Source organism: Sitodiplosis mosellana, unplaced genomic scaffold (genome assembly GCF_009176505.1).
Source record: "Sitodiplosis mosellana isolate CC-2019 unplaced genomic scaffold, AAFC_SMos_1.0 Smas_scaffold_5, whole genome shotgun sequence".
NCBI lineage: Eukaryota > Metazoa > Arthropoda > Insecta > Diptera > Cecidomyiidae > Sitodiplosis > Sitodiplosis mosellana.
The window spans coordinates 337614-352374 of record NW_022595248.1 but is presented as its reverse complement, the minus strand read 5'-3'; the positions used below and the strand labels follow the sequence as shown (position 1 = coordinate 352374).

The 14761-nt window shown below is 37.0% G+C and overlaps 2 protein-coding genes across 39 annotated transcripts in view; one reads left to right on the top strand and one right to left on the bottom strand.

Moving 5' to 3' along the window:
- Positions 1–14761, top strand: part of LOC129567042 (myb-like protein AA) — a 189433-nt gene that overhangs the window by 133981 nt on the left and 40691 nt on the right. The gene's annotated exons all lie outside the window — the stretch shown is intronic.
- Positions 2544–3166, bottom strand: LOC129567044 (uncharacterized). The gene is made up of 3 exons (XM_055443567.1): positions 3052–3166; positions 2747–2926; positions 2544–2665 (listed from the first exon to the last, which is right to left on the bottom strand). Exons 1-3 carry the CDS (start codon positions 3122–3124, stop codon positions 2553–2555), a joined length of 366 nt encoding a protein of 121 aa, XP_055299542.1. The 5' UTR covers positions 3125–3166; the 3' UTR covers positions 2544–2552.

Here is a 14761-nt window from a genome sequence, read left to right as displayed (position 1 = left end):
AATGTAAGTTGATGGCCGAACGGTAAACTGCCATTCAAAAGTGAATCGAGTGAGAGCGATTATATGGTGGTAGTGAGTAGGTACTCTGTATTTCATTTCAAATTGTTCAATGAGTAATGGACAGTTCGGCATATTCATGTGCATTAAGCACATTCGTCGCAGTGCTCATAAATAATGGATTTTTGCTGTATGCCACTTTTTTTCTGCGTGTGTTTCTATTGTCGATTTTTATTGCATTCATTTCCACCTAAAGCCGACTCTTCCAAGAACTAGATTTCAAATAATCGTGCACCTCAAATTAGAAGATGTAAAGAAATAGAAAAAAACCAGTATGAACGATTTGTACAATAGCCCAGTCTTTGTTGTTGCTGATTCGTTTGGTTTTCTTCTGAAAAAAAAAAGTATTCTATTAACTGAATAACCCGTTTTCATTGAATGCGACGTGTTGTGTCTTGTTTCGTTGTGATTCCCGCACGGCAGAAGGAACAAAACAGCGATTGCGCTCGAAACAGCATTTATCTTAAACACACCACTTTGAATGGATTCGGTGAAGTCGTGTATAGTTGTGCCGCTGAATGAATGAAACGCAACGTGCAATTCACCTTTTGTCAGACCAAAGACGCTATAAAATATGTAAACATGCTGAAAAAACACGTTGTAAAATGCGTTTCAATTCATACATTTGATATCCCTTTCACGTATGAGCTCTCTGTTCGGCGGCTGATGCTGATGCCTTGCCACTGAAATGATCGGCCAACCGATTCTCTCTTCGTTTTATTTTTTTCATTTTATGCAAATGCAAATGACCCCATGAGACTTGAAGTAGAAAAAAAGGCTAAAAAAGAAAAGATTTACAAAACAAGATTGAATTGGTTTGTGCATTGATCGTCTTTATGGTACAAGTCTCTCTCTCTCTCTCTCTCTCTCTCTCTCTCTCTCTCTCTGCTTCTTACTCACTTACTCTCTTCAATGGTTCTATTTTCTAGTCAAACACCGCGCGCGCACTCCATTTCAATACCGTTTGAAAATGTGGTTTTTTTTCTCTCAACTGGATCAAATAGTACATTTTGTGATGTTTGTTTGTTGTTTTTTTTCCCCTCTATCATCGGATTTCAATCGCTTTTTACTCTGTACGCTTTGATGGCGGCGGCTTTGTTGCTCCATTAAAGTTATTGCGCAATAAAATTTGATATATCAATATCATTCGAATGCATTAAAAAAAATTGAAATGCTTCAACAAAGTTGTGTTGTTGTTGTTGTTTGTGGCTGTTTTTCAAATTGACCACCTATTGACTCAGCGGCGAAGCCACTTTTGAATCAAGAGAACATCAAAATAAAGTATAATTTTCTCAAAGTCAATGATGCTAAATTATATGTTGTTAGACGAGAGATAGATTTCGTGCAGATGCGAAGCGTGTGTATGTGCTGTGCTGTGCTGTGCGCGAGTTAATATCCATAGATATTATACTTTTATTATTATTCAGCACATTGCACAATGCATAAGTAAAATGTTTGTTTTGATTGTGTTAATTATATTTGGAAATTCGGTTTCAGGTTTTGATTCGTGTTCATAAAAACATTTATATATTTTGATTATAAATCAAAATCAATGTCAAGCTATTTCAATATCATTAACAGGCTTGACTAACGAATATAATGAACACAATCGATAATGAAAATTTTGTATTCCAAAAGTAACAGTATAAATAACTCTAGAACTCATTGTTATTTAGTTCAGTTTCCCAAAGAAAATAATAAAAACACATAGTGTTCAATCTACGAAAACTGGTCTCACTTGTTTTATTTTAACATTGAAACATTTCATCGTTCTTGAGACACGCCGTCTCTTAACTGGGGGCTCAACAGGGAAAGTTTGAAGAGATCTGTTTTATTCTCATAAAAAGGTGATTACACATCGAGTCGAGTGTAATAGTAAAGCAGTGAGCTTACTTTCCTGAACCAATTCAAAATTTATATAAACAAAAGGACAAAAAAGACATTTCAAGAATTGAACCAATCACAATGTGTCCAATAAATATAAATAATGATTTAGTGGAAATGAATAAAGTAGAGAAAGAATCAGGAAGAATTCTTGAACACACAGACAATACGAAAGAAAAATGTACCGTCGTTTTCGATCATAATTCATTCGTACAACAAAATCAACGAAAAGGAAAAAACATTTCTTTAATTGACGAATCACCACCATCCAAATTAACAAAAAAGGCAACTGCCGAATTTACTGGCAATAAAGTAATTGACACGAAAAAAAACGGATCAAGAATTCACATTTGAAAATGCTGACTTTGACGGGAGAAAGGAATCAACAACCATTTTAAAAAATAAAGAGATGTAAATGATCGAAGCGATTGAAGATTGCAGCAGTTTATTATGATCAATTCAAAAAGACATGAACATTTGTATTATTGAAGATATTTGATGATTATTAGATGTACAATGATGAATTTCTTTTTCAACGCTACACAGTTTTTTTTACAAATCAACAACACTTGATTATGAGAATAAACAAACAAATATCGGCAACACGACATCTATTTTCTTGTATGAAGGTGTAAGGTGCCTCCGCTTGAGAAAACTGTTCCACCGCTATTGATGTTGATCTGCACATGTTTGCCGCAATCTGCCTTTTTTCTGTCTTTCAATTCTGAAAACAATAATGGTTACACAAATTACAAACATATTGAACTAACAATAAAATATTTTACTTTTATAAATGAAAACTTACCTGAGAATAACTTTGAATTCTTACATGCCGCATCAAACACAAATTGAACGAATTTAAAAATATTTTTGAACTTTTCGTCTGACATGAGTTTCGTTCTAGCATTATTTTCGGCTGCGTTTGTGGCTTTTTCCGCTTCAGTTGCTCCCTCGGCAACCATCGAAGTGGAGACTTGCTGCACGTCTAAAATTTAGAACAAAAAGATAAGATAAATATATAGAAAGTGAAATGAGCTGTGATTAATAAAAATTTTTTATTCAAGTTTAATTTTTTGATAGAAATTGAAATGAGTTATTTGGAGAAATTACCTTTTATGTACTGTTCATAGGCAGAACATTTTGCCATAAATGTTATATCTACGGCATTGATCAGAAAATCCATCACATCGGCTGGGCTCCCAAAACTTCTGCTTGGATTGTTATCGTCCATTGTCTTCAAAGCTTGCGAAATTTTGCTCAAATCATCTTCCATTTTTACCTTAGTCACTAAAAATAATATGCATGTTACTTGTAGTAAGTACATTTTGCTATCGTTGCAGTGTGACTGTGTAAACGCGAAATCTTGACTGAATACTTTTCAATTCTTTCGCAGCAATTTATACTAAATTATAGACATAACAAGTGCGTTAATGCATATTATCCAAACTGCAGAATTGCATATTTGGTTGAAAGACAATTCGGTTATCAGTTTTTGAACTATATTGTGTACTTTGTACTACCGTGTTTGTGTTATCATTTAATTAACTAACGAAACACACACATCAAACATAAAACATGATATTTGTTTTTGATGATAACTTACATTTAAATGCAAACATTTTATTGTTGAAGGGCACATCAAACATTTGTATTTTTTTTGGTTGACTCTGATCTAAATCATATTTTAAGCATCGATCAAATAATGATTTATGTTCATCTGAGTCCAAAAATTGCAGATTTGAGGTAACTTCTGAATCCACTCGATACGGATCAAATTTTACACATTTGATGATTGGATAATCGATTTTATAGCATTTTGATGTATTTAAAGAGTGAATAAATCCTAGTTCATTTGATAGAGATGAGTTTAAATTCTCCAAGCATTTTTGAAACAAGTATTCACATTCACAATGTCGAATATACGCTTCGATTGTGTAATTAAATTCAATATGTTTATGTGCCTCACATTTATGAAGCGAACGACAGCATAAATCCAAGTGATCGCTATCATTTAAATATGTTCCTTTTTTTACGGTGACAAATGTGGATTCGAATAATCTTTTTGGCGTGATTTCGGTTGGCAATAAAACTGACTCACAGAATTCTGTATCACTTAGATGCTTAGCCACAAAATCGTTTGCAGCATTTTCATAAAATGTCAACAAGTTTGATCCAGAAACAATTGCATTTATGGATCGAATAATCAAAAACAGTAACAGGAACATACAAAATAAACAAAATTGCTTAGTTTCCATGTTTCAATTTACGTAAAAAAAATTTAATCGTGGGACAGATACACAAAGTTAGTCACTGATTGAAAATCCAAACACTACTAAACCAAAGAATCAGTGAACATTGAAAATAAAGCAACGAAAATGGCATCATCATCATTGGAATTTCCTACTGTTACCTTTTGTTAATATTTTCTAGAATAAAACTCGTTCGATGTATTTGATTTGGATGAATTTACGATTGGGATTGATATTGAATCCATTAAACAACATTCCCAAGTGGAACATATAAATGACCAAACGTTGTTTTCACAACACAGATGCATCTCAACATGTTGCAATCGTAAAACTTCGTGAGAGGGAATTTTAAACATTTGAAATTCTGAATGAATGAAATTCAGTCAAATATTTAGACGGCTTTTGTTTACATTGTGTTGTTGTCGTTGCTGCTGTTGTTGTTGTTATTTTTCGTCATTTCTCCGTCGATATTTTGTCAATATAATCTATATTGAAATAAAGATTCCAGCCATTTCGGAACATCCAAAAGTGAAAATTATAATTAGCCATTATTATTACTATGGATGATACAAAATTTAAAATACCTGAAAATGGTTTTAATTTTAATGACTATTGCATCTATTATGCTCTCAACTTCTTATTTAATCAAGCATCATAGAACCGCATTTGAGAAGTAAACCAAAACAAAAACGCTATCTATATAAATTTTATAATATAAATGTCGATTCTGACAACTTGTCAATTTTCAATAGGCAAGCTTTTCGAAATTCAAAATCATTGACTACTTGCCTATTTTATGACTAATGTTTCCGACATTTGAAAACACGGTATTGTGTTCATTTTTAAATTCATGACCTTTTTAGAACAATGCTGTTATAATTATAAACGATTAAGGACAATCGATTTTGTATTCCAAAAGTAACAGTATAAATAACTCTAGAACTCATTGTTATTTAGTTCAGTTTCCCAAAGAAAATAATAAAAAAACATAGTGTTCAATCTACGAAAACTGTTCTCACTTGTTTTATTTTAACTTGGAACATTTCATCGTTCTTGAGACACAACGTCTCTTAACTCGCGCTCATCTTTCGTTCGGGTGTTGTTTCGACCTCGCTGCTAATAATTCGTTGTTTGTGCGGGAGAGATTGCGATAAAGCCCCGGAGACCACCAGCAGTGAGAATTCGGATGCCAAATAAATCCTAAATAGATGGTAATAGTCGTATACAATGCACCAGAGTATCAAAATCGACGCTCTCTAGCCATTCGGTGGGTGTTCCCGTCTTTCTCTTAAGCTCGCTCGCTATCTATCTCTCGCCATCGACATTCCGTCGAGGAGAGATAACTAAAAAATTTCATAAACTATTTTCTAGCTGAAATGGCGCGACCCGAATCGGGAGCATACACCAGCGAATCTGAGCAGCTGTAAAATACAATCATTTCATTTAACAAAATTGAACGTCGTGCTACTGCTGCGGCGGCTGATTCTGCTGCTGGAAAATGTTTTACCGAGATTTTTGTCTTAAGTCTCGCACATTTGTGCCAAACGAAAACCGACAGTCGGAAAAGTCGGTTTGGGGTTTTTTTTTTTCGTTCACATCTCTCGACAGGCGAAAAGCTCGCCCGAAAGAAAAGTTAATACCACAACGCGAAACGCAGAGCAAGGCAAACAGCGAACATAAGAAGAAGAGGAAAAAAAAACATTGGACGAGCGAATGTAATTTATATATTAATTTAATGTCTTACTCATGTTCACATAAATATTTTCCTGATTTACAACTATTTACCATGATGATTTACATTGGCGCTTTCGCTCTCCGCCATGCAACGAACAGAAAATCAGCGTCTTTATGTGCGCTCGTTCGCTCGCTCGGCACAAGATTGAAAAAAGGAAAACCCGTTGGGTTTTCTCAAGCATTGGGTGATTTAATGAAGCGAAATGGAAAATGGAAAACGAAAACGAGGAGAAAAAAAGCAACAGAAAGAACTAAGTAAGCATCTAACAAGCATCCAAGTTTTTCTCGTGAATGTCAGTTTATTTTTTTAGCGTCCTGAATTTTCGTTGAATGTAATAAAAGCACATACGGGCTGCGTGTAAGAGAGAGAGAGAGAGAGAGAGAGAGAGAGAGTAAGCAAAACTTTACGACATTGATCATTGCATGTTATTATACATGCCGTCAGTTCTCATATGAATTTTAAATATGTTTTCGATACAGAAGAACTGCAGCAGAGAAAAAATTGGAGTCGCATGACAACACAGCACAGCTTCAGCTCGCATTCTCATCGTATTTCATCGACATTGTCGGGTATTGTTTATCTTTGGTGAAAATTTGTCATGTTCTTCTATGCTTTTCTTTGAGCAAAACTACTTCTCCCGCACTCACCATACCACCACATCACATTTTGTATTCGATATGAATTTAAATCATTGTACTCTTCGAGAGCACAGTGATTGAATGCGATTTCGTTTTCGATATCAGCAGCGCTTCCATTTCCTTCTCCGCATTTTCTTCCTCTCTTTTTCTATTCATAGCGCTGTTGTCTATTCAGCAAAACGTAGAAATACCGAACGAGAGTGTGAAAGAGAGAGAGAGTGAGAGAGAGAGAGAGAAGAACGGTCGTTGAATAGAGATTGCGGTGAGTGACAACAATGAACAATAGACGAACAAAATAGAGAGAAGCGTACACATCACTTTGAGCAAACTATAAAATATGCATAATTTTTTTCCGAATGACAACAAACTCGACAAACAGCATGTGGCACTAGCGAAAGTGAGCAAACGATGGAAATTCGTTGTGCAAAAATTGGAATAAATCACATACACACAAAAACTTAATAAAAAACGAGTAAATATTTGATGCTGCACTGTGGCGAGTTGGACAATGCGAATGGCAAAAAAAAATTATTATTTCTATTTACAACAATCAAAGCAAACGAAACGGCATTTGAATGGGAAAATCGACCAGAAGTTGCGCGACATGGCTGCGATTTTCGAGTATTTCTGCGTCACATAGGCGCCATATAGATTCAACATTCCAAGAACCATTTCCTTTTCACTCACTCGCTTAACTCGACCATCATTCATTTTCAATATGGTCGCAAATAATTTCAATTACACACTCTTAATGGTTATAAATTATGGTTATGCATCGCTTCAGTTTGGCATGTGTATTCATTTCAATTTTCCCCTTGCTTTCCTCGTTATGCTATTTTTAGAAGAAAAAAAAATCGAATGAAATAAGGAAAAGTACCTCAAAATGATTAGATGCTCGATTTTATTGCCACATTTGGCTTTGTGCACCATTTTTCATCCGTACACACTTTACATAATGTCGTATTCTAAACCGTTGGAAATTGTCGCCTGTCGTCGTCGATGAACTTTTGATGGTGTGTTTATGCCATCGCTCATTCAAGCACAGACACTCACACAGCGCAGACATAGTCTAGCTTATGTAAGAACTGAGTGTGTCGAAAGAAACACGAAAATGTATCCATCATCAAAGTGTAGACGCATTGCGAGACAGCTACATGGTTCTTGAATTTGAACAACGCACTATAAAATTGTTTCGACCGAAAAAAGCCCTTTTTTGAGAGTTCGATGTGTTGCCAACGTTTTCCTTATCCTTTCCTCAGAAACACACACACACTCACCACATTTCCCATGCGTCACAAGCTTCTTCGTTTCGTGTTCATTGACGATAATCCTAATCATGGGTAGACACACAACGACGCATCCATTTGTGAAACGGTTCACAAAATTTCGAGTCGATTGTTATTGGTCGGGGTGTTTTTCGCATTGATTCACTTGACTGTGATCGCGACATAGCGCATCTTATGTACTGACTGACTGTGCGAAGTGAAAAAAAGAAACGGAAAACGCTTATGTACTTGTGGAATAATTTGCGAATCACACTCGAAATGAAAAAAGCGCTCAAGATTTCGATGCGTATGGGATATATGAACACCATTTTGGTTGAATCAAATTGTACCGTTGTCGTTGTCGTCGCCTCCGCCAGAAACATGGATGAGGGTTTTATATAATAATGTAATGAACAAGTTTGGATAATGTGTATCAGATGATTGCATGTTATGAAATTGGTTTTTATTCCTCGGTGCGTATTATCTGCGCCGTACACAGTTCCGAAAAATCAAAACACAACGCAGTGAATTTTGGAACACATCGATTTTGAGCAGCAGGGAATTTCGAGTCACTTTTTGTGTCTCTTCATTTTTTTTTCGTTTCGAGCGGCTGAAAAAGTGCGAAATTCGATTTGGCAGTGTGCGTGCATTGTGTGATAAAACTCCGGATCATAGCAAGTCTATAAGGAACAATGTTTTTGATGTTGATTGTTCCAATGTGCGCAAACATGCTCTCTCACTTTTGATAGACGAAAAAAAGAACAAGCACGATGTCAACATACGACGGCGAAAAAGGTACACAACAGAGGGAATGTATATAAAAGCCCCAGCTAATCAATATGACACGAAAAATGGTAGACACAAAAGTGATAGGCGATTTGCGTGCGTACGAATGTGTCTGTTGCCTGCCATTTGTATACATAGATACTGGCGTTGGAAGAGAAACGGTCTGCTATTGGTATTTGCATTTGAACATTTTGGAAATGGTCGTTGGGAGAGTCGCTTCTTGGTTCGTCGTCGTCGTTTTATGTGATATGTGCGGAGGCCAAGAGAGGGAAAAAACCACCGTAATATTTGGCCAGACAGAATTTAGTTTGCCTATTGCGAGCGAGCTTTTTTCCACTGCCGATTTGCCATCATGTGAAATTCTTGAGCCTCCATTTTATGTACATTAAAAGCTTTTTTCGGGGCGCGCGTTGCCTATATACTAAGCTAAAATGATTATTTTTCGTGTGGTCGCTAGAAAATATACACGCACATAGGCTCGAGTCTATGGTGTTTTGTTATTTTTCAAAAGAGACAGCCGCGCGACTGGGTGAGACTTGACTGTGTGAGCCTGTCGTCCGTAAATCGATGTGTGTGCGGCGCGCTGAGTTTGTGCTTAGACACGGCGTCCGCTGTTGTTGTTGTTATTGTTGTATATGTGTGCTGTTCAGGTTCAAGGTCATGAGTTCGTTTTGGGCCTTAGCGCTCGCATTCATAGCAAACTACGTAATTTATAACAACTGCCTCGGAAATTAAGGAAAAATTGTTCGACGTGTTTGTTTGGCGCATAAAATGGTGTTTGTTTCCCATCCGACAAAGTTTTCCAAATGAATTTCAAATTAATAGGCTTGATGTTCGAAATGTGCACCAATAATATTCGGCTGCTTTTTTGTGCGTTTGTGTAACAACAAACAAGGTATTTTCCATATATAATGTCACGTTCATCAGACCGTCGGTATAGCGTCGAGAGAGACATACAACTAAAAATCAATAGACATTACCCATGGTGATGGATTTATGGAAAACACCGATACAAATGCACGGAAAACAAATCGCTTTTCACAGCCAAGACGCAATTATTAATAGAAAATTTTCATAGGCTCATGCTCCCGCTCTCTCTCTCCCTCTCTTACCTCCTGTGTCCGCAACGGTGGTGCTTTCGATACTGATACCGCATTTCGGATGCCAGGCTGCCGTTAAATACGAGGCACACGAGCTTGAAAACGATTCAAAATGTGTTTTGTTACATGTAATTCCTTTTTGCGGTCGCTTTCCATCCTATCAATCCATCCGATAAATGTTGTCATGGATTTTAAGCACCGATGGGCGAACCGTTCCGATGAAAAATGTATAAAATATTAGATAAAAAAGAAGAAGAAGAAGAAGCAGACGAATGGGGAGCAAAACGAGAGAAAAAAGTGCACGACCGTAATGTTCAAAGAAATAAATTGGATTTTTTTTTTTTAATTTCATGTCGAAATCTATTGCGGTTTGGGATCAAACATTCACTTGCTTGATGTACGTATATGGAACGAGAGAGTGAGAGGCAGAATTCATTTGACGTCGTTGTTGTTGTCAATTGAGTTGCGGTTTTGTGGCTGGTTGTTGTTAACACAGGCTCATGCATTTTTATTTCTTCATCTTTGGCTCGCATTCTTTTTTATATTGCTTCCATAGAGATGCGAGTAGCAACAGCCACTTTGTCGGTGATGCTATAGTTTTTCAAGCAGTTTGTCCCTTTCGAAACTTGCGAATCGTTCTATTCATATACACAGTCACACTCACTCAAAGCGCATACTTCCAAGTGCTGTTATACAAATTCGTCGAAAGCCGCACAAATAAGCGCTCCAGTATATTTGAACTTTCAATAAAAACATAAAATGTCGATACCTTCACATCAATTTTTGATGAAAAATTTTCGCAATGAATCGTCGTCTTCGTCATCTCGGTCTCCATGCATGCCACCATCAATACAATTTTTTTTTTCTAATTTCAATGTCGATCAAATGCAGATATAATACGTTTTGCACTGCATGAGGCGAGGGCAAAGTGGCCAATGAGAAGGATCCGACATTCGAAATATTTGCGTATGTAAACGAGAGAAGAGTAGCAATCAAGACTTTTAAGTGGCGGTCACTCAACTTTCACCTTTTTTTTTCTCAAGAAGAAGCAAAGCAAAACGGCAACTTTCTTCAAACAGCCTGTCGAAACCGAACGAGAACGCATTTCCAAGGACACTTAAAATTGGCTGCAAAATATGGTACATATTTATGTATATAGAGCAACAAATATCTAACTGTATCGCATGAATCGTATTTGTTCAGTATTTGCAAACAGAGAGTGTGCGCACGGTAAGCAATCGCCTGATTACGTTCACGTCGGCCTGTGCCTATATCCGCTTCTCGATATTATCTCATTCGGTTTTTGATTGTTTTTCACACTTTGTAGCGCAAAAGTAAACAACAGATATATATGTAGTTACCGTATGCAAGCAAAGCCGTTATACGGCCGTTATCAGTTATATAATGTGCGCGTTGCACGCATCTTCTTCTTCGTTTTGACATAATTCAATATCTGTTCGCACAATTTCAAAAGCCGCAAGTATTTCGCTGAGCGTCTGACAATGCACAACTTCTTTTTTCGTTTGCCGCTCTGATACGTATTCGACGGCGTCGAAGTTTTTGACTGAGAGACCAAATCGATTTTCTTCGAAGTGAACAGAGATAGACATCAAAATTCGCTAATATTTAGTAAAATGTCAAAATTCCTTCAAAGTCACGAACATGTAAATCGATGTGTGCTTCTTCCTCTCGCACTGTGTCTCGTCATTTGGAGCAAAGAAATTATTGCGAGGCAAAAAATTCAATGATTTTTCGAAACGTTAATTTACTTCGAATAATTCATTTGTAACAATAGAAAACATGGGCGACAACACTGGATTCGTATGAAAAAAAAATGGAGAAAAATAAGAAGATGCTCATTGAAAGAACAAACAACAGAAGAATTAAATGACGCATCTTTTCAGCAATTTTCAGCAGAATCATCGTTATTTTAGTTTGCTTTTTGCATTTTTCTTCGTTTCATTTTCTAAAGAGAGCGTTTGTGTGTGCTGCTTGGTCGCTGCTCACTGTCATTGTTGTTTATTTTATGAATTCGTCTGGGTCTGGTTCCTCACACAAGGTTATTGCATTTGTTCCATGCCACGAGTGATATTCTCTTTGGTTTACCGTGTGCGCGTGTGTATGTAAAACACCGAATCATTTTCGGTGTGTTTGTTCAGTGTGCGTGTACCTTATTTTCTGTTCTGTCATCGCTGAATTTCGATTTCAACGCTTACCAGCAAATACAAAATTGCGAACGTGTCGCGCCCAACACACCAAAATCAACAGCAAAACGAACAAAAAATTTGACAAAAGTTTGCGCTCGCTTTTTTTTCTTCTCTCGTTCGGTTTGTGTTACTGGTGGTGCGAACGTAGGATGTAGGCATTATGCATGATGATCAAACATAATTTTTGCATTTTGCTACTCATGAACTTTGGATTATCGGTCGCACTTGGTGTCCCAGCTCCATTTTGAACATGGGACCATGCTACGGCTGCTGCTGCTGCTGCTCTTTCCATTGTTGTTGTTGCTATTTTGGAACGTGCACGATGCGCGTTCACTGGCGCACGACAAATATTTTGTCACTTCGAGAGTGCATTCTATTTATTCCATTTTATCTCTGAATAAATTTCAATATTCTCCTTCTCTCTATCTCTCTCTGGGCTGTTTTTCATGCCACTTTACAAAGAATACGTGCAATATTGTGCCGTTGTCAGAGGAGGAGGAGGAGGAGGAGGACGGTTAAAATTCAAAATCAAACTAACCTTTGCGACAATGTCAACTGAAGGCGGCCTTTTTTCTTTTCTTTTCATCTCTCACTCTCACTTTCTCCCATCGTCTCAAATCGAATCGGAATGAAAATCGTAATGCATTCGGCATGACATAAGCAAGCGAATAAAAAAACGGTGCCAATTTTCCAAATGGAAAAATCAAGTGCTTTGATTTGACTGATTCAATTTCTTGACAATGAATCAAGTGTGTGTGTGTGTGTGAAGTGCACGAGAAACAAGTGCTTCCCTGAAATGCTGCCTTATTCCTACACGTGAACTTTGACACACAACTCACTTTCTTCCCACACGTCATTGGTAATATTTCATTCGGACACATCATATGTGTTCCGTTCTATTTATTTATTACCTAAACGAAGAAAAAAAAACCAAAACTTTTTTTCAACGAACGCATTGCTCGAATAAATACGCAATTCGTTTCCATAGCCTTCCGAAAGAAAGAGCAAAAAAAAAAAACTGAATCTTGGGAGCAAGCACCGAAAAAAAGTGAAGAAATCCAATTGGCATAACGATTACGCTTAACGATGACAATGATAATAAAGATGATGATTGTCGTTATTTGCTTCTTCGTCGTCGTCGTCGTCGTCGCCGTAAAAAATGAACTATGTCCAAATTGTTGTTATGTCTATGCAAAATGCCTAAAGGACAACGACAAAAGATTCGAAGAAGCAATCGAATCAAATCAATTGATGCGTAAGTAGGGAAAAAACGAAAGAAAGAATCCAAAAGATGCAATGCCGATTTATTGAAACATTGAACTTTCAGGCAAACTCGTGTAACACTCACATTCAGCCCATACCAAAAGTCGTCATCATCGGTATCGGTGGCCATTGCAGCCGCCTCGTTCTATTTATCAATTTTCCTGCGTTTGTTCTTTGCTGCTGCGAATCGCATAATACAAACAAACGTAGGAGACAAGAAGAAGAAGACAAAAACAGCAGCGCTCGGTGTTTTTATCGATCAAGTGAAATGGAAATTCCAAAGTTTTTCGCCATTGTCGAAATATTGTTGAGACTCACTTTCGTTCGACTGCACACACCAAACATTCTTAAAATTCCAATGCCGTAATGAAAATATATTTGAGTGAGCGGAAAGTTTCGATGGGAATCCAGTTGTTGTTAAGGCACAACATTCTGAATCAGCGACAGTATATAAAATTCAATTTTCCGAGAATATTTTTCTTCTTTTTTATTCATTCGATGTTTTGTAAATCAATAGTTTGCGTGTGTAAGTGGTTTGATTTCTTTTTATTCTGTTCAATGTTCAGCTTTGGAAACTCATTGACAATAACTTTGGATTTGAACTGGAAAACTTTCGTAATATTATCGCTAGTTTATGAGATGAGAGCGCGAATATGTGTGTGTGTGGATGTGTGTGGATGTGAAAAGGGAGTTCAGAATAAGCGTCAATTATCTAATGATAGCCTAACGACCGGATGAAATCAGTTGATTGATGCTTGTCAAGAACAGCAATCAAAAAATTGCATTTGAATGAAGCGAGTGTATGACTTGGTGTCACCGATTGAGCTGTGTGAATTATATGTTTGGCACCATTTTAATTGCTGAGATGATGCCAGTATACTATACATACTCTCGCACACACACTAGCGCATACCACTCAATGTCATTACCAGTGTCAACGCCTCTGGTTCGCAGAAAATATGCTTCGCACGGATTGCATATGGAACGGGCAATTTTGGATATGTCGTTGAGCGCACACACACCACTTACAAAATTACCTAATTTCAACCAAATCACACACTCAATTGATGTTGAACCACTTCAAATTGAAAATACTTTTGAGAGTTTCGTTGATTATATTCAATTTTTGAATAACAACCACTTCTAGTTGAATGAGCCACATGCAAATCGGTGTTTGGTTTGGAGTTGAATGTTCTCTCTCTCTCTCTCTTTCCCGCTCTCTCTTTCTCTCTCTCTCTCTCTCTCTCTCTGATGAGAAAATGAGGAACTCACAGACAAAAGTACTGAAAACAAAGCGCAGTCAATCTGGATAGAACCGCACCGGATCCGGTAGCATTGGTTGCATAAGTGGTATTTGTGTTTTTTTTCGGGTATAGAAATAAAGCCATAACGAATATCAAAGCAAAAGCAGCAAATCGGTTTATACCAACGTCGGTGGAACGGGGCTTTTGTTGGTCGGTTGTCAAATGCAAAACAATAGGATTTATGCTTACGACCGTTCACTACATTGCACTAAATACAAATTCCAATAGCAGATTACCGATGCAGTTTCCGACTTTCCTTTGTGTTAGCAGGTC

Excerpts from the sequence above, each read along its gene's own strand:
- LOC129567044 (XM_055443567.1), bottom strand. The coding sequence starts at position 3,124 with ATGGATTTTCTGATCAATGCCGTAGATATAACATTTATGGCAAAATGT. Across the intron at positions 2,927-3,051 it reads CTATGAACAGTACATAAAAG|ACGTGCAGCAAGTCTCCACT; the intron begins GTAATTTCTCCA and ends TCTAAATTTTAG. Across the intron at positions 2,666-2,746 it reads GAATTCAAAGTTATTCTCAG|AATTGAAAGACAGAAAAAAG; the intron begins GTAAGTTTTCAT and ends TATTGTTTTCAG.